The 24379-nt window shown below is 41.7% G+C and overlaps 1 protein-coding gene across 2 annotated transcripts in view; it reads left to right on the forward strand.

Moving 5' to 3' along the window:
• The first annotated feature begins 954 nt into the window (after positions 1-954).
• Positions 955-24379, forward strand: part of TMPRSS7 (transmembrane serine protease 7) — a 36353-nt gene continuing 12928 nt past the window's right edge. Inside the window, exons 1-11 of one of the 2 annotated variants that reach the window (XM_036066588.2) lie at positions 955-1002; positions 2704-2911; positions 5694-5824; positions 8119-8186; positions 9323-9516; positions 10494-10532; positions 11466-11694; positions 13014-13144; positions 15075-15187; positions 20724-20830; positions 24118-24254. In XM_036066588.2, the coding sequence (XP_035922481.2) occupies positions 955-1002; positions 2704-2911; positions 5694-5824; positions 8119-8186; positions 9323-9516; positions 10494-10532; positions 11466-11694; positions 13014-13144; positions 15075-15187; positions 20724-20830; positions 24118-24254 (1405 nt within the window). Of the gene's footprint in view, positions 1003-2703; positions 2912-5693; positions 5825-8118; positions 8187-9322; positions 9517-10493; positions 10533-11465; positions 11695-13013; positions 13145-15074; positions 15188-20723; positions 20831-24117; positions 24255-24379 lie in introns of those variants that run through there. The other variant, XM_078060195.1, reaches the window with a different exon arrangement.

The following is a 24379-nucleotide window of genomic DNA, read 5'->3' on the forward strand; positions in this document are numbered from 1 at the left end:
GACTAATGTTTGACCACTTTCAGCAGGCAGTTTCTCGTGTGCTTTCTTATGAATGGCCCTTGAGGGATGCCCGAGATTGTGTCCGGAGCAGAGCTTCTCGTCTAAAGGGCCATTGATCCTTTTTCCATTAATGCTTGGTGCTCACAGGAAAGCCTGTTTGTGTCACAGGGGCGAGCTGTGAAACATGTGGGCAAGCCTGGCCTTTTCCTTCCTCGTCTGCTAAGGACAGAGGCCCCTCGTGATTCCCCACTTCCCACCCTTGAACCTAATTCAGGCTGGTGTGGGTAAGAATGCGGGAGATGAGTGCAGGGCATTATCACCAGAAAAGGCCCAGGTTGACAGAGGACTTCAAGAGCGGGGAGAAAAAAGGAAAAATTCCTCTCGAATGGAGATTTTCAGAGCGCGTAGCTGCACAGTCGAGGGCAGAATCAGAGAGTGAGGCTTCTGGAACCTTCTTGGATCCGAGCAAGAGAAATGGGGGTGTGGAGATTTCTAAGAAGCAGGACTGAGGGTTATAAGTTAGATCTCTTAGTAAATTCTTTAGAAGATACAGGTAAAAAAAATTTTTTTAATTTGATTTAACTTTTCATCTCTGTTATTAATTTTATAACCCGAAGGCAACATTTTAATGACTTGTAAATATTTTCCGATTGTTGAATGTGTCCGTGTGAGGCAATCTTGCCTTGAGACTCTGCTTTGAGGGCCTGACTTGTATGGAGTTATTTTAAGAAGCCTGTGGTTTGGGGTGCCTAGTTGGGGTGCGAGGTCCCTTTAACATTCACTATATAACAACGAGGCAGCTTCAGTTTCTGAACTGGCCCTGGTGGAGGTAAATTGATTCCTTCCCTCTGAAAGCTAGCTTGAACGCAGCCATCCATTCTCCTCAAGCAAGAATGTGAGAGGATAAAAACTAGCTTCGAGACCCCTCTATGCTCACACATAGAAAAACTAACAATGGACAAAGAAAACACCGATGTTTCATCCAAACCTGCCGACGTGAACGTAAGTACAATGTGGGAAGGCTTCCCTCTTACTTGAATGCCATTTATTGGTGACCTTGTTAGTAAAATGAGACCGTGTGACTTTATACAAATAAAGAGAGCAGTAATAACATACTTGATCTTCTTACGGTACTTAATGGATTTTACCAATGTGAGCTTGTTTCAAAGTGCTGTACTTGGCAATTGATTTGCAACTGTTTTTCTAAAACTCCAGGGAAATTGTACTGATCTCTATACAAATTCCATTTTAAAATTTAATCAGTGCTAACTGAAACGGCCTATAATGTGTTCCTGCCCTGAAGGACCCAACCTTGGCCTTGTCAGTCCTACACGTGCCAGAATTTCTGTGCATTTCCCTTTTTCACTTCTTTGGGGGAATATTTGAAAGTAGTTTGGCACCACAGTCAGCTTATCCTGCAATAGAATGTTTTTCTCTGTAGAAACACCATCCTCATGCCTGCAGGACATCGCGTTCAACGAGGCCTGATCTAGTTCAATTTCACCGGGAGGGATAAAAGCTACATTTCACTCCAGGGGTTGACAAGGGTGTTTGGCAAAAAGAATGAGGGAGCCATGAATAATTCAGAATGTACTTGGCCACATATTATCCCATTAATCGGTAGGATTAAAGACCGGAGACATGGACTTTGAAGGGAAGAGTGAGGGAGAGTAAGAGAGAATGAGAGAACTCTTAAGAGAACTCAAAAGAGAGATGATTTGTTTGGGACTGGTGTTCTAGATTGTTGCCTTTAAAGGAATGTGTGGTTAAAAGTTATTTCATCGCTGGAGTTTAGTTACCCTGACATGTATAAATCTCTCCTTGAAAGAACCTAAACTCTTGCATACATTATTAAAGAATTCACAGCATCAGATGACAGAGGGTAGAGGAGAAAAAAAAAAAAAGAGGAGGGAAACAGTTAAATAATGCATTTTTTTCCTCTTGCACATAACACTTTGCACATCAATACGCTAAAACCAATAATTTTCTGAGTGCTCTATTTCATTCTTTATTTTTAAATAATTATTTCATTTGCCATTGAGAAACTGAGTCCCTGATCAGCTCATTGGCTGTCTTGAAAGTGCATGCATGCGAGGCCCTCACTCCTATCCCACAGCCCTGCACGAACCAGAGCATCATCATCCACAATTTTTTTTTCTGTAACACGCAGTCAGGAAGCCATAAATAAGAAATCAATTTGTTTCTATGAGGAACTCACTTATATTCTTATTTTCAGTCCTGCCTCAGCCAGAAGAAATTGATGGTGGGAGAAAAGCAACATAATACAAACATGTGAAACACACGCCTATTCCCACAGCTGAGCTTTGTACAGATGAAATGACCCTCAGAGACTCTTAACCTCCTGACCTTCGGGTCCTCTGGTCTACCCTCCGTGAAATTCAGGCCCATTCTCTACAGCATCTACTTGGCGGAACTGGAGAGCTGAGGAGAGGATCTGGGATTCATATAATGAATAATTAATTCACTGGGGTGCATATAATGTCTGATTTTTCTGATCTTAATTACATGATTTAATGCAAGTCATTCACTACACTTATATCGATGATTTGATTTGACTGATATATTGAGGCCTTCCAGCACTAAGATTCTCCTGACTGGGTGGCTCCATTCCACATGTGTTCTAGACTAATATATCTTCTTTTTTTCCCCTTTCTTTTCTTTCTTTTTTTTTTTTTTTTAAAGATATCCAATATCTCAGTTCAGATGGTCAGTGCCCAAGGGAAGCTGCCAGGTAGACGAGCACCTCGAAAACCCATCGACAAAGCCAAACCCAAGAAGCTGTCCAAGAAGAAAGCTCCCTTCTGGAATGTCCAAAACAAAATCATTGTCTTCACAGTATTTCTCTTCATCCTAGCCGTCATAGCTTGGACACTTCTGTGGCTCTACATCAGTGAGTGAAAATCCGTGTTCCTTTGGGGCTGCTAGTACATGGGCAGTGCACACCCCATCTGCCCCTGGGTGTGTCTGAGAGACTTTCCCAAGTTCCCAGACTGATCGCCACTCCCAAAACTGGAGGTTTTCAGGAGGAAGAAGGCAGAATTGTCTTTCCCATTTCTTCCTTTACCACCACAGCTTTCTTGTCCCCGGAGAGCAGGAGGAGCAGGGATGGGGGATGGGATGACAAGAGCTGAGGAGGATGTTCAGGAGCTTTGGAGGAGTTCAGAAATGTAATGCATTTTTAGCTTTAAGAAATGAATGGTTTTCTCAGTTGTTTCATTTCCTCATTCCACCCACCGCTGGTTTCTAGGCAACCTCACATTTCCTGCTCCCCGAGCTTCCTTTCACTCATGCATCTTGCTCTGCATGGTGCTTATGTTTTTGTCACGCTGATTGGTTATGCTTTTGTCTATCTGATTGATCCTTTTGGACAGGAGTTATGACTAAGCTTTTTCGTAAAGAGTACTTAACCGTTCCACACATTCACTATAGCATTTGTTGACTTACACTCAACTTGCAACTCCATACATGTTAATATGTTTGATACAAGATATGTGTACTCTCAAGGATATTAAAAATTGGTTGTGAGGCAGGATTTATAGGCAAATAATTAATGAATATTGTATTGAACAGTTCAGGATACATATATATATACACACAAACTGATTACTTGCAATTTGTGCTGCACAATGCAGGACATCAGACATACCAAGATAGATCTCCTACCTTCAGAAAGCTCACAGATGCATTTTCTACTTTCAAGAAACTCAGTTCAGGGCTGGAGAGGGGGTGTGAGTTGATTTTTTAATTTTTATTTATGTTTATTTTTTTGCTGAAGGAATTACTTTGCAGTCACAGAAGAGAGGCATCTAACCTGCCCAGGAATCGAGTCCAGGGAAGGCTTCATGAACTGGTTGTTCAAAATTCATTTCTTTCATATCCTGAGGATGCCCACTATGAGCTGGGCCCTGTGATCAGCATGGAAACAGAGTGGTAGAGCAGACAGAATCTCTATCCTGAAGGAGCTTAAAGACTAGTGAAGGAAATTAAGTCAATAGGCAATTAAGACAAACACAAAATACATCCCCAACCCAGAATGAACTGACTTATTTCCTATCTGTTCTCTGCTGGCCCTCAACTGATATATTCGCATTGCCTTAGCACTTTTGTGTAAAGTTTTGGGACATCACTGTATAGAAGCAGTCTGTTGTCTGTGCGAAAAATCAGAGAAGGACATTTCAGGAAGACAGACCAGTATGAGCAAAGAATTGCTCAACAAACAATAGTGTTGTGACCATGCAGGTTGTTGTATGTTGCGCTGAGCTAAAGAGTTGGTTAAATGTAATCTTGTTCAAGGCTAAACTGATCTCACTTATATTATTGTTATCCTGACCCTCGAGTACTTACTGATATAGGAAGACCCTGAGCTTCTAGATAAAAGGCATGGCTTTGACTCAAATTTTAAAGAGTCTGTAACAACAACAACAAAAATCTAAGAAGCACTTCCCTGTGAAAATCAGGAATGAAAACAACCATTGTTTTATATGGGAGGCTAGTGAGTCAAGGTGATCCATCCAAGGTCACATAGCTTGAAAGAATAAATCTAGGACATCAGCTCAGTCCTTCCGCCCCTGTACCTCTTTCCCACACCTCCACAGCCTCACTCCACTGCATGGGGCTACTGCGACCATGGATGGCTCACACAAGGGAGGTGGCTTCCTGTCACTCACATAGGTGCCCCTTCTTCCTAATTCAGCCATCCCTTATGTGGCATTTTCATGTGCTGGGCATTGTGCTAGGAGAGAATATTCTCTCCCTTTCTTCCTCTACTACCCTTGTTCTCTCTCTTCCTTCCCTCAAACATTTATTGAGCTTCAAAGCTACGAAAGGGGTTGAGGGACAAAAAGAAGTTCCTGTTACTGTTAAAGGACAGACATACAGACAGAAGTTATGGTAGAGTGGGACATACATCACAGGGGACAAATGTACCATGGCCACGGGAGCCAGGGGAATGGTGCTACCTAGGAGTAAGACCTTGGTAACAAAAAGAAAAGGCAGAAAGAAGAGCCCCTCTTCCCCCCGCCCCCCAAGCTATTCTCAGGTGCTCTAAGACACAGCAGTGTTCTTGTTCGAGTCGTCAGTGGTTTCTGGGCAGGCCTGACACCCAATCCCATGGTCCTCACTGGGCAGGGTATTGAAGCACGAGTGACCTGACACTGGGCTGAGAACCATGCTTTGTGGCTCACAGGAAGGACAAATTCTCCATGTATTGTACAGAGCTGAACACCAGCCCAGCACCCTGCACATCAGCCTCACAAGTCAGATAAGGATGAGCCCCCAGGAGCTCAGTGAAGGTCAGCAGGAGGGCCCTTCCCTCTTCTCCCACTATGCTCACTTGACCTCACAGTAGACATTTCTTACCTCCTTACCGTCTACAGACTCAGGATCCATGAAAACTGCATATGTTCTTTTTGGTCCCTTGGTGACTCTAGGACGTGTATAAGTGTTTACCAGAAGTCGGTAGAGAGTATAGACTATCCTAAGAGAAATGGTGATTTACTGCTGACGGAAGTGTTGTTATTGACAACATTTAGAGCTTCCCAGGCTATGAACCAGTAACATCTGTAGCTGTCCAACAGAACCCTGTGACAGCCTGACACTGACCTAGATCAGGCAGAGCCTCCCTGCCACACAGAGGGGAGAGCCCCTCACCCGCTGCCTCTCCTGTCTTACAGGTAAGACAGACAGCAAAGATGCTTTTTACTTTGTTGGGATGTTTCGCATCACCAACATCGAATTTCTTCCTGAATACCAACAGAAGGAGTCCAGGGAATTTCTATCAGTGGCACGGACTGTGCAGCAAGTGGTGAGGTGATGGGGGGATGTGCAGGGGGAGGGGGAGGGAAGGTTGTGTGAGAGGCTGGGGAGAGTGGGGTCAGGGGTCAGGGGATGAGGGGTTGGGGTGGAGGGGTCACAGTGTCCCAAGTGAGCAGGGAGGATCAAGGAAGACATCAGAGGGAAACGTGAGATTTAGCTCATCTTGGCTGTAATTGCTTATTTGATAGAATTGCTAATTAATTTAATTTAATTTGTTTACTCATGTATTTTATTTATTGCTGAAAGTAAAAGCAAATAGCTCTCTGAGCTCCAGTTTTTCTCATCTGTAAAATAAAGGAATTGGATCAGGCGATCTCTAAAATGTCTTCCAGAACTAAAGTGACAATCATATTGATTAATTCCGGGAGCTGTACACATTTATCTCAACCTCAACACACTGGAATCGCTTTACTTTTTTAAAAAAAAAATTTTTTCTTTATAGAACTAATATGTATTTAGCTATAAAAAATTATAAAATTCAGAAAGTTACAAAAAGGAACATTAAAATTTTCTTTAACATCATCTCCAGAGATAGAGCCCCTTTTTATTCTGGGCCACATAGACATAGAGGATGACGCAATATTGGAATATTAGTAGATATTCAGTTTTACAATCTGAATTTTTCCTCTTAACGTTAGGTTGCATGTTTCTATGCAAGTAAATATTCTTTAAAAAATGTAAGTTTTAATAGGTACAAAGTTAGCAAATCCCTTTTTAAAAAAATTTTTATTTAAATTCAATTTAGTTAACATATAGGGTATTATTAGTTTCAGGGGTGGAATTTAGTGATTCATCAGTTGCATGTAACACCCAGTGCTCATTACATCACGTGCCCTCCTTAATGCCCATCACCCAGTTACCCCATCCCCCCACCCACCTCCCCTCCAGCAACCCTCAGTTTGTTTCCTAGAGTTAACAGTCTCTTATGGTTTGTCTCCCTCTCTGATTTCATCTTATTTTATTTTTCCTTCCCCTATGTTCATCTGTTTTGTGTCTTAAACTCTCAATATGAGTGAAATCATATGCTATTATTTCGCTTGGCATAACACCCTCTAGTTCCATCCACATCGTTGCAGATGGCAGAGCCAATCCCTTCTTATTGGATATTTAAGTTGTCTCCCATTTTTCTACTATGGATAATGCTACACAAAACTGCTACATAGATTGTGTATATCTGTGATTACTTCCTTACCTGATCCCCTAAAAGTGTATACAAATATCTACTCATGGCTCTTAGTATGTATTACCAACCAGAAAGCTTCTGCCAGTTTGTATCTGCACAGGGATGACGAGGGTGACCTACACACTGGTGCCCCTACTGCTGTGACAGGCGCCCTGCCATGTAGACGGGGGTGGGGGGGTGGGGGGGAGGCGGGGGGCAAGCTAAAACAACAGGGGGCGCAGTGACTCCTATTTCCTGAAGGCCGCCTACACACAGACTATGTAGCTAAATGTTTTACCTTTACTATATATCAGGTAATCCTCAGATTAGCCCAAAGATTCTTGGTGAGCATTTTGATCGCTTTACAGTAGAAAGACAGACAGACAGAAAGAAAGAAAGAGAGAGAAGGGGGTTGGAAGGGAGGAAGAGAAAGAGAAAGAGAAAAAGGAAAAAAAAATAGTGAGGGCTCAGTAGTTTTAGGTAACATGTTCTGGGTTGCATAGTGAATTTAAACCCCACAATTAGGTGGGTGATTTTGCCATTAGGTAGGAAGGGGAACACAGGAGGAGGAGATTTGGCAGAGGCTCAGTTTAGATTTAGAAAGGCTAAGGAAGGGCAAAGAAGGTAAATTGAAATAGCTCTCCTTTGGCTCCAACTCCGCGTTTTAAAAGGGCTGGGTTCCCTAGACTGCCGAGGAGGAAGGAGGATGGTAGACCCAGAGGAGGGCACCGCCTGCCCCCTAGTGGCTAGTACTGCAATGTGTCCTTAAGAATATAAATTTTCCAGGCTGTGCATTGATAGAAGAGGTTGGGTCAAGGACTTTGAAAATGTACTTGAAGGAGTTTGATTTATTAATTGTGGAGAAAATTAACCTTTGGAGTAGGGAGAATACAGAAGCTAAGCTTGATTAGGGTGTCTCAAGACAGCAATGAATGAACGAAGGTAACTGGTTATTCTTCACAGAGAGCACAGAGACAGGAAATAACCCAAGACTTGAGCCTTCAGCCAGAGCCCTGCTTCTCTCCTTGCTAGCTCTGCGAGCTTGGGCCTACAGCATGCTAGGTACCGCGAGACAAAGCCAAATTTGAAAGACTTCAGACACCTCGGTTTTTCCTTTTCAGGTAAACCTGGTTTATACAACATCTGCCTTCTCTAAATTTTACAAGCAGTCTGTCGTTGCAGATGTCAGGTAATGTATATCCCTTACTTTGGGACTTCTGTGTTTACTGCTGTAAATTCCTCTCAAGGCTGTGGAAGGGCTCAGATATGACCACTCTGCAGTAACTTCCTGGGGGCGACATTGGGTTAATACCTTTTAGCACAACTGGTGACCCAACTCAGCCCTGCTGTCATGCTGAGTTTTTCTCTTCATCTGCCAAAGCCTGCCCTCTCCCACAGCTGGGATCCTGGGCCCCCCGGGGTTAACGTTGCTGGGCAAAATGGCCACAATCGTGGCTACCATTGGGTGGGGGTAAAAGCAAAACACAGTCCAGGATTTCTCAAAATACGTTCAGCCAAAAACTGGTCCCTGGAGATTTTCTGAGGAAAAAACAGATCTCATGGTCAAATAATATGTATTAAAATTTATTTTATGAATTTTTAATTGATTTATTTTATTAAAACTCATTTTTTAAATTGTGTGCTATGTTTCCCCACCTCCAGTATGTGCGCAGAGACTCACAACTCACTGTGGCTTATCAAAGGTCCTGAGAAGTCTGGGAGTAGAGCAATTTGTCTACTTCTCTTTCCTGCATTATTTACCATAGAACACTTAAGGTTTGTTTTTCATAAAACATGACAGTATTTGTGCACTTAGAGCTCTTGCTCCAGGGTTTGGCTAAAAACCAACTTGGACTCGATTCCTGGATTTGCTACTTATTAGCCATATGATTTTCAGTTGTAGTTGGCCTTGACTTCCTTTTCTGTAAAACTGGAATAATAGGACCTTCCTCAGAAGATTAAGTGGGATAAAGCAGAATTTAGCACTGTGTCTGGACATGGCAAAGTGTCAAAAATCATAGTTGTTGTTATTTGTAATAGCAGTGAATGACTAATATCCATAAAAATAGTATATTCTCCAGGGAGATGCAACTATACACGAATGATTCTAGATGTGAACCCAACACAGGAAGACACATACTATGATGCTTTCCCTTCCCAATCCCCACAATAAGAGTCAATGACTTCTTAAAGAAGGAATTTTGGAAGCTGAAGGATGTCCTCACTGGCTTTACCTTGAATCATTCAGTCGGGTCACTGGCTTTTTATGAGAGTCCACTTCCTAAGATACATACGTGAACATCCCTCTTTTTTTTTTTTCTATAGCAGCAACAACAAAGGTGGCCTCCTTGTCCACTTTTGGATTGTGTTTGTCATGCCACATGCCAAGGGCCATGTCTTCTGTGAGGACTGTGTGGCCGCCATTTTGAAGGACTCCATCCAGACGAGCATCATAAACCGAACCTCAGTGGGGAGCTTGCAGGGCCTGGCTGTAGACATGGACTCTGTGGTACTAAATGGTGATTGTTGGGTAATTCTCCTCTATGCATTCCTTCCCACAGCACTGCTGATACTGCCATTAAACACCGTCAGTATTGTAATGAATTGTATTCCCTTCTGCAATCCCAGTAAAACAGTATTAGCTGAGGACACTGATAAAGGAAGTTGCTAAATGTTATATACAATGATTGGACAATAGAAGTGGGTTCAAAATATATATGAGATTGAATTTGTTAAAGTGTCCCCCGCCCTATATTTAATTCAGCTTCATGAATCTTCAAACTAAGGGCTCCAAGTCCTGAAGAAGAAAGAATTTTGCTGAGGCTTATCTTGTCTTTTCCTTTGTCCAGATAGAACTTAGAACTGCACCAATGTTATAGAGCATTGCCCAGCATTCCACAATTGCCCTGCCAAAATGCAAATTTCATCATTCGATTTGCTAGTAAAATACTTTAATTAATTGTGTGACCCCAAAATTATGCAACTTTCTCTCTTGATTTAAATCATATAGATAGAAAGATAGATATAAATAGATAGATATTGATCGATCTATACGCCAGGCATGTAATGTACTAGTATGTGGCTGATAAGTATTGCTAAATGAATGAATGAAATATCTCTAGTGGAAAAGTCTGCACCACAAATACTATTTCAGATCTAGGACTAATTATTATTATATTTGGTTGCTTTTTACCTTTAGGGATGTTTAAATGTGTCACTATGGACAATTTCAAGCATCAAGAAAAGTAAAGAGAATACTATCATGAACTCTCATATACCCTTTACTCAGCTTCAACAAACTATGAACTCCTGGCCATCCCACTTGCTCTCGAAATACATAAACAACTTCCCCCACCCTCCCTGGATCATGTTAAAGCAAATCCCAGATATGATGAATTGCTTTTAGAGGACTGAAAGGAATTTTTACTAAGCAAAATTCTAACAAAATGAAGTGCTGGAACTGACAGTCTCTTTTCCATGTGTTTTTTCAATGCAGCTGGGCTTCGGTCAGATTACTCTTCAACTATAGGATCTGGTAAAGTATGACATGCAGTTTCTCCTACTCTGCCTACAAATCACTATCCTTTTTGGCTATAGTTTTCTTTTTCTTTTTTTTTTTTTAAGATTTTATTTATTTATTTGACAGAGAGAGACACAGCGAGAGAGAGGGAACATAAGCAGGGGGAGTGGGAGAGGGAGAAGCAGGCTTCCCGCCGAGCAGGGAGCCCGATGCGGGACTCGATCCCAGGACAATGGGACCATGACCTGAGCCGAAGGCAGACGCTCAACGACGGAGCCACCCAGGCGCCCCTATAGTTTTCTTTTTCAAATGATGGTATTTGGTAGTGCTCTTTCAGTTGCCTGTGACAGAAATACACTCGAACTAGCTTAAGCCCAGAAGAAACGTGATTGGCTCTTATAACTGGGACCTACATGGAATGTTCTGGCTTCAGGCATGTTTGGGGCCAGGCTGTAAAATAAAATATCATCAGAACTCTGCATCTCTGCTTTTCCCTGCTGAAGCTTCAACGAGTGTATTCTTTTAATATAGTGTCATGACTGGCAACCAGTAGACCCAAGCTTATAATTTATCAGTAGCAGCAATAGTAGAAAAAAAAAAGAAAAAAGCCTACACAAATTTCCAGAATTTTTGCAGAAGTCTTGGGGCTGATCTCAGTGTCTCAGATCAGCTGGCCTGCCCATTTATGAACCAGCTTCTTTTACTCTGATTGGCCAGTCTGGGTCACGTCCCCATCTCTGGACCTCGAGGTGAGTTTAACCCCAACCAAACCATACAGGCAGGGTAAGGATAGTTTCTCAAAGTAAAGTCTTGGTGCTGTTACCAGAAGAGAGGGGAGTGGACTCCAGGCTGGCAAAAACAGCAGATGTCCTCCACCCTCACTCTTTATAAAGATGTCTAGAAAAGTCATTCTTAAAACAAAACAAAACAAAAGTGCTGTCTCCACAGACAAAGGCTGCTCTCAGTACTTCTATGCAGATCATCTGTCTCTCCGCTACCCTCTGGAGATTTCTGCAACCTCAGGGAGGCTGATGTGCCACTTCAAGCTGGTGGCCATCGTGGGCTATCTGATTCGTCTCTCTATAGAGTCCGTCCAGATTGAAGCTGCCAACTGTGTCACCGACTCCCTGACCATTTACGACTCCCTTTTGCCAATCCGGAGCACCATCTTGTATAGGTACTCGGGTTGGCGAGTAAAAAGACTTTTTTACAGTGTCTCTCTTGGGCAGTATCTCCTTTCCCTTAGACTTTGAAAACTATTTTTGTGTGCACTCATGAGATCCAAGACTGACCCCGGCCTTACTTAGTATCCCCTGTATTAGCCAGCGCCTATCAGACACAACTTTTGCTTTTTACTTGTCGCTTACAAGGGTCAAAATCAGTATAGCAGGAACTTCAGCCAGTATTTCTGAAATCTAGCCGACTTTTTTGTTTAATTTTACTTTTGTTGCAACCGCAATGAAATCTACTGTTTCATTAGAGTGTGAGAATAAAAATTCTGATGATTGCATACCATTAGTAAAACAATTAAAATTTTTCCCCTTATTAAAAAGATAACACAATTGTTCATTGTGAAAGTGAACAGAGAAAAAGATTGATATTTCACAATCCCATTAGCTAGAACAAATGTCTGTTATGTTTTTGCACATTCTCATTCTATACACACACACACACACACACATATTTATATGCCCTAGTATTTTTACTTACTAGTAAACATCTTTTTATGAGTGCTTACTATCTTGATAATTTAATAATGATAGCTACACTTTATCAAAAATGTACTATTTGTTACTCACTGTGCTAAAAAGGCACATGAATCTTATTATTTTTAATAGTGCTTATGTATGTAACCGTGTTTTATGTATGTATGTATATTTTGGTGATGAATATGCATATGCTAGAAATTTCAACAGTACATAATGGTTACAGTGAAAAATAAGTTGGTCCCTGGCTCCCATTCCTCAGTCATTATTATTATTTCTTTTCATCCTTCCAGACATACTATGCAATTATCACACTTAATCCTCACCCCAATGCCACGAGGAGTAGACTCTTGGTACAACCACTGTTTCATAGTAGGGGATTTGGCATTCATGAAGATGAGTTACTCGACTGCCCAAGCTCTTTCAGCCAGTTTGGAGATGGAGCTGAGTGTTGAACCCAGTTTTCCTGAGGGCAGAGCTCAGGACCCCAGCCATTTCAATAGTTGTCTATGCCTTGCTTGCTCTCAAGGCGGGGGGGGGGGGGGGGGGTGGGGGGGGTGGGGGGGGGTCCAGGGACAGCCATCCAGAATTCTTTGATAGTTACTGGGCAAAAGTTTCTATCCCTTATCAGCTCCCCTTCGTGGTGCCCTGTGGCAAATGAAGATCTGGCTGGCGGAGTCTGACTAACAGGAACCATGTGGATGGCCTGGGAAATGGGTGGGGTTAGTGGTGGATGGAGGCTCACTGCTCAGTAACCTGTTATCCACGGACTTTTGTTGTCTGGTTACAGAATTTGTGAACCTACAAGAATGATAATGTCCTTTGTCTCCACAAATAATCTCATGTTGGTGTCATTTAAGTCTCCTCAGATACGGAGGCTATCGGGAATCCGGGCATTTTTCGAGGTCATTCCAGAAGAAAGTAAGTCTTTCCTAATTGAAAAAAGTCACCCTGAAAAATATCTATGATGATACTCCAGTCTTCTCTCTCCTGAGGCTGTGTTGTCATACCAGTCCTATTAGTCAGGGACTTTGACTCAGGGTCCAGTCAGAGGAGAGAGATCATACTATTTAAACAGAGAGGATTTAATGTGAAGAACTGTTAACTCGGCATAAAGGTGTCAGCTAGGTCAATCAAAAGGCAGAAAGAAAACCGTAAGGTGTTCTGGGTTTAATACATGTAGGAAGCAACTACCCCTCTGTAGTTCTGGGGGTGGGGACAGAGGAAAGCGGTGGCAATGCTGACAATTTACAGTGTGGAAGGGGGTCTGTGGACTGAAACTCAAACCTCTGGCGCAGGGGAGCGGGGGTTGCTGCTTAGCCGATGCGGTGTCTCTGAGTTCAGAGCCGGTATTCACGGACTTGGGACCCAGACCTTCAAGGAGGGGGTGCCAGACAGCCAGGGCTGGTATTTTCGAGGAAGATGCAATAAGATGGAAGTTGGGAAGACTGCAAACAGGCTTCAACTCTGCTACAGGAAGAAAGTGTAGCTGTGCGGAGGGGGGCAGGGGAGAGTGGGGGGGAGTGGGAGCGAATGGGGGGGAGAAGGGGAGGAAGGGGGATGGGGTAAGAATCGTTGCTGGGGTACCTTTCCCAGGAAGAGGAAACGAAACACGCAGGAAGCCCCATTCTGCCTCCTGCAGTCTGCTAGTCTTCCTGTAGCGCCCCCTATTGGCTGGGCCTGGCAGGAAACCAGGTGGCAAAGGAGAGAAGCGGTTCGCAAAGTCCCCGTAGTAGCATCGGAAAAGGGTACCTTCTCAGCTCAGTGATAATAGCGCAGTACCTACTGCACTACAGTGCTCTCTGCCGTGAATTCTCGGTACTAGCTATGCGTGTGAACGCCATCCTAGAAAGTGCACGGGAAGTAAAACCCAGAGATTTAGTGGGTTTTCCTAGGTCAGAGAGTGAGCAAAAAGTGACCTAGCTCCCTTTCATTCTTCTCCTTTTGACTTGGGTTGACGAAGTAAAACAAAACAAAACAAAAAGAGCCTTTACTGAAACTCTTGTCTTTTTGTAATATTTGTTGCCTTGTAACCGGTCAGATCTTCCAGGTCATGTCTTGGTAACTTCTTTCTGAGCACTGACAAGGCCAAATGAGATGTGGGTAAGGAGGACAGTGGGTCTGGCTTAAGTTAGATTGTTATAGTTTCATAGGTCCACCGACATTTTAAGGCAGTGGCTTATTTTGATAGTTTTTTTTCTGTCAAATTATTACAAAACGAAATGTAAAATTGATTTATTGAACCAAATTGAACTAGCTATTTGAAATGTTGTTGGGTTGAAAATTATCTCTTAACAATATGATTGGCTCAGAAATATTGCAGTGGAATTTGTGAACAAACATTTATTGAGCATGTACTATATGCCAGGAATGTTTCAGGGGTTAGGGAAAGTGGCAAACAAAATAGACAAAAATCAATACTCTCAAGGAAATTACATTTTAGCAGAAGGATGACCCTACAGTAAGAATAGACGTTTAGACTGTTTTATTTAAACAGAACAACATGTTATGTAAACTGGGGATATTTCTTCAACAACAAATATACACTCAATTGAACAAATAAGCTCAGAAGCTTTAAAATATATTTAAGCTATGTTTTTAAAGAGAGTAATAGCATCCTGTAGATCTGTAGTCAATATATGATCTGAAAACAAATATAGAATTTGAATAAGAAGATAAGCTATATGTCTATAGGGTACTGTTTCTTTTTGGAAAAACTAGTTTAAATTTCAAAAAGTATATAAGCTTGTTGATCAAGGAGTGTGCGTTTGTAGTTAAAGAAATGTATGCAGTGCATTTCCCATAATCTCACAACTGCAAGTCATTGTGTGTTCCTGGATATTTTTTTCAGAGTGTGAAAACACAGTATTGGTCAAAGAAATCACTGGCTTTGAAGGGAAAATTTCAAGTCCATATTACCCAAGCTACTATCCTCCGAAATGCAAGTGTACCTGGAAATTTCAGGTAGCCTAGTTTTACCACTACTTTAGAAAAATATTGTTATCTTATGTTTAGTAGCAATCTATTTTTAATTACCTTTATTTTTTACTACAAAAAGAATGTTAGTTAATTTTATAATATCTAAACCTTAATCAAATACATTACCTAGAATATGAAAGTTACTTGTAATTTCAACCTGCTGCCCATAAATTTACTGTTCTTTGCAGATGGGCTTATTTTTCCAATTGTTATTTTGTTTGTTTGTATTAAAAAATGCAAAGATACTGTTACGGGATCAAACAATTTATTATTTTACTATGATAGAGCTCCCTTATCAATTTTTAATTATTTCACTATCAGCATTATTGTAAGAATAATAAAAAAATAATAAATTGAATTAGGCAATGTATATTTCAGTTATATAAGCAAACCAAATTTTTAAAATTTATGTAAAATATATACATCGCCGTCTGGTCCTTAACAGAGTTCCTTCTTTTTTTTTTTCCTTTAAAATTTTAGTCTATAACTGTTTTTCTTTCTCCAACTGTAGTGTCCTGTGGAGGAACATACGGCAGGGCTCTTTCAGCATCTATGTATAAAACCATTTTTGTGAGGCATAACAATTAGATGTAAGTGGCAAGGAGTTTAGGGTTTGCATTCATTCAGCATGTTATTATTAAATGCCTACTATGTGTCCACAGTATTCTAGACACTGGGATCCATGATACCTGACACACATTCACAGAAGCTTGGCTCTCATGGAGCTTACCATACAGTAGGGGGAGACAGGCGACAAACGAACAAAAAGATGTACAGTAGGGTACATGGTGGCACAACGCTATGGAGAAGAACAAAGCAGGGAAGGGGGCTCTGGAGCTGAGTGGGTGATGGGAGTATGAAGGACAGGATGTGAGGAATTTGTTACCTTAAATAGCACGGCCAGGGGAAGCCTCGCCGACAAGCGGACTTTTGCACAGAAACCTGAGAGAGATGAGGGAACTGACCCATGCGTCCCTAGGATCAGAGTGTTGTAGGCAAAGAGAACAGATGAGACAAAGGCCCTGAGGCAGGGGCATGCTTGCTGCGTGTGTCATTTGTACACAAAGAGTTAAATATATATTTTTAAAGATTTTATTTATTTATTTGACAGAGAGAGACACAGCGAGAGAGGGAACAGAAGCGGGGGAGTGGGAGAGGGAGAAGCAGGCTTCCCGCTGAGCAGGGAGCCCGATGCGGGGCTCGATCCCAGGACCCCGGGATCATGACCTGTGCCGAAGGCAGACGCCTAAGGACTGAGCCACCCAGGCGCCCCAGAGTTAAATATTTTTAATAATTTTATTATACCCAAATGTGTACTTAGTGTCAATGTCCTGATGGCATACACCCTTAAGTTTTTTTTTCGTCTTTGTTGCAAACATTTCCAAAATAATGAAAACCCAAAGGTTCTGGACTCTTGCTCACCACCAGATTCTTAATGCCTCGGGGCAGCAGAATCTCATTGCCTCAGGTCACTCATGAGTTGGGGAAGGAAAAAGAGAGAATCAAATCTGTCTCTTCCATCTCTCCAAAAAAGCAGGTTTATCTTCTTTATGACATCCAGAACAAGAAAAGCCCATTCTCAAAAGCTCTATCAAATGTTTGAAGTTCCTTCGAGGTAAAATAAACATTGATTCCATGATAACCCATTAAACCTAATGTGAAGATCCCTAAATATTGTTCTGGTCAGGATATAAAAAAGAATACTAGATTCTATTTCACTACAGGTGAAGGGTTAGAAATGCTGAGTAAAAAGAACTCTTCATAAAGAAAAAAGCATGCCACTGAGGGAGTAGAGAATGGGAGAGGGGAGACAGACAGGAAATACTGGGGATAGACTGTGGTGGGTGACACCATTTCCCAGAGGTCAAGATTGGTCCTCCTCAGTGTGGACATTAAATAAAGCTATCCCTCTCTCGGATGGCTTTGAACAGCCACCTAAAATTTTGTGATAGCATGTTTCTGCAAATGGAATTCATGTAAAAAAATAATATCGCCTGTAAAATAGCTTTGAATTTATTGCAAACGACTGAGAAGAATGACTTAATTGACAAAAATATTGACTCAAGTCATGATAAAACCTTTTATACACAAGAGTTGATTTCTATCATCCTCAATCCTTCTTAGCACCTGTCCGACTTCCAAATGTAACTGAAGAGCCGTCAATCCCTTTTGCAGTTTTAAGGTCTCATTTATCTGAGAAGGATTAACTCCCCCTCCAACCTAAAGTCCCTGCGATTTTTCTCCCAAGAATAAACAAATGTGTATTGAATGTCAGTTTCAGGCGCATAACCAAAAGGAACACTCAGTAGCAAAGTAAAGTCCTTGTTCTTTCCGAGCTTACAGACTGCAGGGGAAAGAGGTGTGGTGAAACGTGAAAAAGAGTATTGAGGCTTATAACATGTCTCCTACATTTGTTTCGGGCACACACATTTTTATTTGCTCTTAAAACATACCTCTGATATAGGAGAGAGACTCATCACATTTTATAAATAGGGAAATAGAGCTGGGGCAAGCCATTGGCCAGAGACTACTCAAAAAAAAAAAAAAAAAAAAAGTAACCCAGGCAGCATTAAAAGGAATCCGGCCCCCACCAAGCAAATCCGCCCTCCTCTTTTCCGGGTCCCTAAAGATGTTCAGCTTCCCTATGTTTCATAACAATCGCTTAGTTGAATATTTACCTCCCTCTCTCTTCCTTCTTTTTGTTTTCCAACTAATACATTTTGCCATGCGAACTCAGAAGAGAAACATGGAGTGGGGTTTTGAATTGTTTTATCACAGATGCCATCAGCCTAGCACCCACCAACTTAGGTGCATCCGACACAAGCAGAGATTACTGTGGCCCAATTAATTTACCTCCTCTCATCACTTAGGAAAAAGGTGGGATTCCCCAGAGAGGAATCCCTCTTCCCTGCTTCTGTGGCAAACATGTAACCACTGAAGTTTCCAGTGCCCGTTGGAAACAGTGCAGCGGGTTCTGCGTCCTGTTGCTACCACTGACTAGAGAAATATTTCAATACAGCAGGTCCAGATCAGGAGAAATCCTCCCCTTACTTGGTAAAAGTTCCCAAAGCAAAGGCAGGGGTTGGGCAGTGGGAACAGAGAACACAGGACATAGAAGGAAATAGCATACTTAGTGGTTTTTCATTTTTGTCCATTTGTTGAACAAAATAGCTCACAATGCTTTGTGGAACTGCACCTCATGACCCCACTGGGGTCAAGCTGGCTAATATCAGTAGTGCCTCCTGGCCAATCTGGCCACAAATGGAGATTTGTGTGCAAATCTGTGTCAGTAGAATCTGGTGTGCAAGGGGACTTAATTCTTCTCACTGTGAAGAAGATTTGTAGATTAGGGGGTGAGTGATGCATTTAAATCTATTTTACTTTGGAGTGATGGAACACAGTGAAAATGCCTATGTAAGCTTCTTATGAAGAATTGCATTGGAGTATGTCCTTACGCTATAAAATTACAGTGGTTACTCAAGGTATTTACTATCAGTTTGCATCTTTTCTTCTTCTTTTTTTTTAATTTGAAGAAAAAAATCAGATAACAAGACTGGGGAAAAAATTAATGTGTGCCCTCAGGAACCCTTGGTTTTTATTGAACATAAGACAATCCTGTTCCTGGGGCACCTGGGTGGCTCAGTCGTTAAGCATCTGCCTTCAGCTCAGGTCATGATCCCAGGGTCCTGCATCGGGCTCCCTGCTCCACGGGAAGCCTGCTTCTCCCTCTCCCACTCCCCCTGCTTGTGTTCCTGCTCTCGCTATCTTTCTCTCTGTCAAATAAAGAAATAAAATCTTAAAAAAGAAAAAAAAGACAATCCCTTTCCTCTTGAGCCCTCACTGTCCATTTCCAGGCGCCATGACACACTGTGGCACCTGGAAAGACCACCATGTGGCCTTCAGGGAAATGCAGGGCAACCTTGGGCATTCCACTTATTTTTGGTTAGTTTTGATTTCTTCTATAAAATATGACTCATACTACCTTCCTAACTGTGTTGTTGTGATGTTTAAATGAGAGACATAAAGAGCCTCTCGAAGATACGTTGAGGGAGGAGGGCTACTATATTTAAGTACATGTTAGAAAGAAGTACATGCACACAACAAAGAAATTGTAACATCAAATATGATGACATCTCTAAAAAACCAAATATCAGGGTAATAAAAATCAATGGGTAAAATCCATCTCTTAAAAGAAAAAGACAACAGGATTGAATCACAAAGTGTTACCTATAACTTAATTGTATATTATTTACAAAAGATGGCAGAATAAAAAGTGATTTAATAAAGCTGAAAGTGAAAGGGTGGGCAATATCATACCGACATTGTAAACAAAAAGAAACTAGGCATCAGAACCTTAGCACCAGACAACGTGGAAGTCAACATTAGGGCAACAACATTGGGTGACAGATGGAAGGTGATCCATAATGATGAAGAGGGCAATCCACATGAAGGTCTGTGATAATTATTTATGTACCAAAGGACATAACATTAATACTCATAAATCAAAATCTATAGGAAATACAAAGAGAAATGGACGATGCTTAACTATGAGATTTTAGTTCCTTTCCGTTGGTTCCTGACAGAGGTAGTGGGGACAATAACTACAGCTAGGAAGGATATTGAACCACACGAGTAATGAGTTTGGCTATATACCTATGTATATACATACATCCATACATTACCCTTTTCTTTCACCCTTGGAGCATTCACAAATTCGATCACATCAAAATCCTTAATAAATAAAAACATTAAAAAGCAATATAGGCAACAAATAATTTCTTATCTAATTAGTATAGAATTAGAAAACTTGAGAGTGGGTGAACAAAAATTCCACTCCCTGGAAATGTGAAAACTCTCTCTAAATAATTCCTGGGTCAAAGTGAAAATTAAAACTAAAAACATGACATAACAAACATAATGTATGTGTATGTCATACAATGTTGTAAAAAGGTCAGCTCTGTGTGTGTGTGTGAGTGTGCACACACCCATGTGAGAGGGTGTGTGCTGTATGGATAGCCTCTTCTCTTGTTTGATCCTGTCTGAACAGACCTAGGAGTGACTCAGTGACTGCCTTCAGGAATACCCAGGTGTCATATGAAGAGGATGCTGATTCATTATCTAAATAATCTGAATAGTGCTTTAAATAAACTATGTCATTATTGTCACCGAAGGAGGAAACTGTGTGCACTCATTAACAAGGGGGTGTTATCAAGCTCATTTATAAGGAGGAAACCGACATCTAAAGATAATGTAATGTGTCCCATGTCACCCAGCACACTGAAACTGGGGCCTAAGAGCTGCTCCCTGAGCACTGGGCCACCCACTTCCCTCTCTATTATGCTCTTCTCATTCTGGTTTGTTGGGGGAGGGGGGTTGGGTCTACCCCACCAAAGGCCATAGGGCACAAAGAATAAAATGCCCCGAGGACAGCAAGTCAAGGGAATGAGTTCTGAGTGAGGTATCAGCCTGAAACATGTCCTTCAACTGAAACATTTTTCTGACTTATGTTTGTTTTTCACAGACTTCCCTATCAACCCTTGGCATAGCACTGAAATTCCATAACTATTCAATAACCAAGAAGAGTGTGAAAGGCTGTGACCATGGATGGTGGGAAATTAATGAGCACATGTAAGTGGGTTCCAGATGTAAGGAATCTGATGAAAGGCCTGACCCAGAGGTTCAAAACCTTGGATTCCTTGTCCCCAAAGAGTTTGCACCTTACTATTTACAGATAGGGAAATCGAAGGGTACAGGGGTTAAAGAACTTGCTCAAGGTCACTCAGTTCATATGTGATTAAGCCAGGCTTCAAATCCATGTCTTAGGGCTCCCAAGTCCTTGCTGGCCCACTGCTCTTTGCTGCTGGGCCGTGGGTGTGTACACTCTACACTTTACAAAAAACAGCTAGGCAGATGAAGTCTTTCAAACCATGGAGTCCTGGAGGAAATAGTGACTAGGAGTCCTGGTGATAGGAAAGGTAGAAACCATTAGCCAGTTCTTTGCGGGAGGAGAGGCTGGTTTGGCCTGGCTGTATCCTGAGGCTGGGACACGGGTTGAGGCTGATCAGAGAAATCTAGATGACTGAGCTTCCTGACCTGACCTAGGAGCTCCTCACTCTCACCGTTTCATTTGTCCTTTAGTTGTTGTTATTGCTTATTTGCTTCTGAAGTCATAATAGATCTTGAATTAAAAAATATAGAATGTCCTGTTGCTGCAGCAGAGTAACTTCTAAGTTTACTTTCAGGTAAGATTTTTTGTGAAGTTAGCCTAAGGGACTTGCCTGCTAATTCTGTGCTCATTGCTGATCCATGAATGAGAGCTTCCTTTTCTAAATGATTTTCCTGAACGACCTTCTTTCATTTTCTTTAGACTCTCAGATTATGTGCTAAAATAGTCACTGGTTCTGTCTTCACTGGACTAGATCCTATCTGATTTAAGAGCATTCTTGGATCCATTATTAAGACTTGTACTCCTTTTGGGAATATTTTTGAATCAGGTCTATTATGTAGGAGGCAGAATACCTGGGTTCAGATTCCAGCTCTGGTATTTAGTAGCTATATTAACTGGGACAAATTATTTAACCTCTTCGATTTTCAGTCTGTAAATGAGCTAATAATTCCTACTTAATAAGGTGGGATTTTTTGGTAGGCATTCAATGAGATGATGCCTACTACACACCAAAAAAATATTAGCCATTATTACAATTAATAAGATTGTTTTGGATAGAGTTGTTGAATCACTATTTTGTATACCTGAAATTAATGTAACATCACATGTCAACTATACTAAAAAAAAAAGATTGCTTTGGAAATGACATTGGATGGATAAATACTATAGAATGTGCTCCCTCTCCAAGTTTTAAGAATTCTATATTCTGATATTTAATTAGAGGTCCAGAAAACAAATCTTTACAATTCTTTTGTAAAATGTGATACTATTTTTTTTGTCCTAAGTAACAACCCCCACCACCCACGGAGTGTTGCTGCCAAAGTAAGAGCAAGATCTTCTCCCAAGCAATCAGGACCAGGACAGCTCTCTGCCCTAAATACTTTCTCGGAAGGACCAACTCTTCCCTTTGTCTGGCGGGCTGGCTGAAATCCTAGCAGGTTCTTTTGACGCTAGTAGCACCCTTAGGATCTGAAATGCCTGCCTTTCCCATTATCAGTTCTCTTCATCTAAAAAGGAAAGGCTCTAATTGAACTAATTTCTGACACCTTGCTGAAAAGTTGCCTGAAGGCGCTGGGCTTGTAATAGGGAAGTAGGAAAAGGTAATGCTGACGCCAAGAAGCCTAGTTAGTGCTCCTGAATTCAGAGAAGGTGGGGATGGGGTGTGCATGCTCAGAGCAGCTAGAATGCAGCCTATGAACCCTGAAGAAATGGATGTCCTTCCTAGGACGTTTTGCAGAGCAGAGTTCCTGAAGGAAAAGCTGTTGGTGCCTTAGAAGCCTCTAGGGTTTAGTACCAGGCAGACTTGTGTCCTAATTCTGCTTCTACTTTCTCACTATTTTGAACTTTAACTCATTACTTCCCCTACTTAACTTCTCGGTTGTCTTACCTGTCACGTGTCTGTACCTGTAAACCGACTCTTGCTGGTTTCTCCAATTTCTCACTTTTTTTTTTTTTAACTTTTGTTCCATTAGATGCCACTATGCCCCCATTCCTTACTGTTGTCTTCAAACTCCAGCCCAAGCATGGATTCAAAGGTTCCTTTTTTTCTTGACTCCTCAACATCCCAGTAAGATCCATCTTCGCAAGAAAGCTCTCGTAAGTGTTAATGGAGAGCACAAATAAAATCACTACAAGATACAAATGATAATGACTATGTTTTCAGAACAGGATTCTGATCCCAAGATGATCGACTGGATCCTGGCCCCAAAAGGTTAACATGGACTCCAGGTGTCTCTCAGAGCCTGGCTCCCACTTCGCCAAGTGGCCACTTACCTGTAGCTGCTATCTCTTCCTCTGTCCCAGGAGCTGGTCTGTCAACCCATCAGGGCCTGAACTTTAGCCCAGCTGCAAAAGAGTCCTCCTGAAATATATGTGAACACTTTCCTTCTTTGAACCTTAAAACCAGCACCTCTGTGGTCCTCCCATAGAATGCTGGTGTCTGATCCATGGAACTTTCGTGGTTCCCAAGGGCCATGGGGGTGAGGAGTGATGGGCATTCACAGATTCCAGTGGAGGAGGTCCCTCCTCAACCTGCCTGTTTGCTGTTTCCCTTTGAGACTTTGTAGGGTTCACCCTGGGAAGAGCTTTGCCTACACAGGGCAGAGACCTAACTTACCATGGGCCCCCAGCATAGTATTACTTCATGTTCTACTAACCACAGTGCTCATATAATGAGAATTACTAACAGGAGGGGCATTTCCTCTTAGGTACAAGAAGTAAGAAAAATCAAGGTAAGGAAATATTGCACACAGACATAACTATTTTGAAATTCTACCAAGGACAAGCCCCAAAGTACACATCGGTTTTCAATTGAGTTTGAAAAAACATTGTTGTGTTTTACTTTAAGTATTGCTGGGATTCTTTGCATATTTTCATCCTGAGCTCATGGATTCTACTCTGCTCCATGGCGACGTTTGTGGGCAAAAGCAGGCATTTCTTGTTGTTACATGGTTATTTACGCAGAAAAAAAGAGAGGACCCATAGTTCTTCTGATAATAAGTATTGGTGAGGAAAACACTAGGTAACAGTCAATAGCAGTGCTATTGTATTTAGCAGAGTAGAAAATCAAGGGGACCGAAGTTACTCAGTCACAGTCACTTAGCATAGATTGGAGAACTACCGTTAGCTCTGCCGTAAGCATTTCATTTTATGAGGCCCAAAGTACCAAAGTATCAGTGCGTTCACTGTCAATGGGGATGCAGTTGACAGACCCTCATCCATGTCTCTTCCCTGACTCTCGCCTCCTCAGGTACTGTGGCTCCTACATGGATCACCAGACGGTTTTCCGAGTGCCTAGTCCGCTCGCTCACATTGAGCTGCAGTGCAGTTCAAAGCTTTCCGACAAGCCACTTTTGGTGGAATATGGAAGTTACAACATTAGTCAACGTAAGCCTGGAATTAGCTCTTTAGAAAATCCTAATAAATGGTTAAACAGAGCCTAATACTTTGTAACTCTAAACCTTGAGAAATTAAGGAATAAAAACGGATTTATTTCCGCTATTTACTAATAT

The sequence above is a fragment of the Halichoerus grypus genome, chromosome 1, assembly GCF_964656455.1.
Source record: "Halichoerus grypus chromosome 1, mHalGry1.hap1.1, whole genome shotgun sequence".
Classification (NCBI taxonomy): Eukaryota; Metazoa; Chordata; class Mammalia; order Carnivora; family Phocidae; genus Halichoerus; species Halichoerus grypus.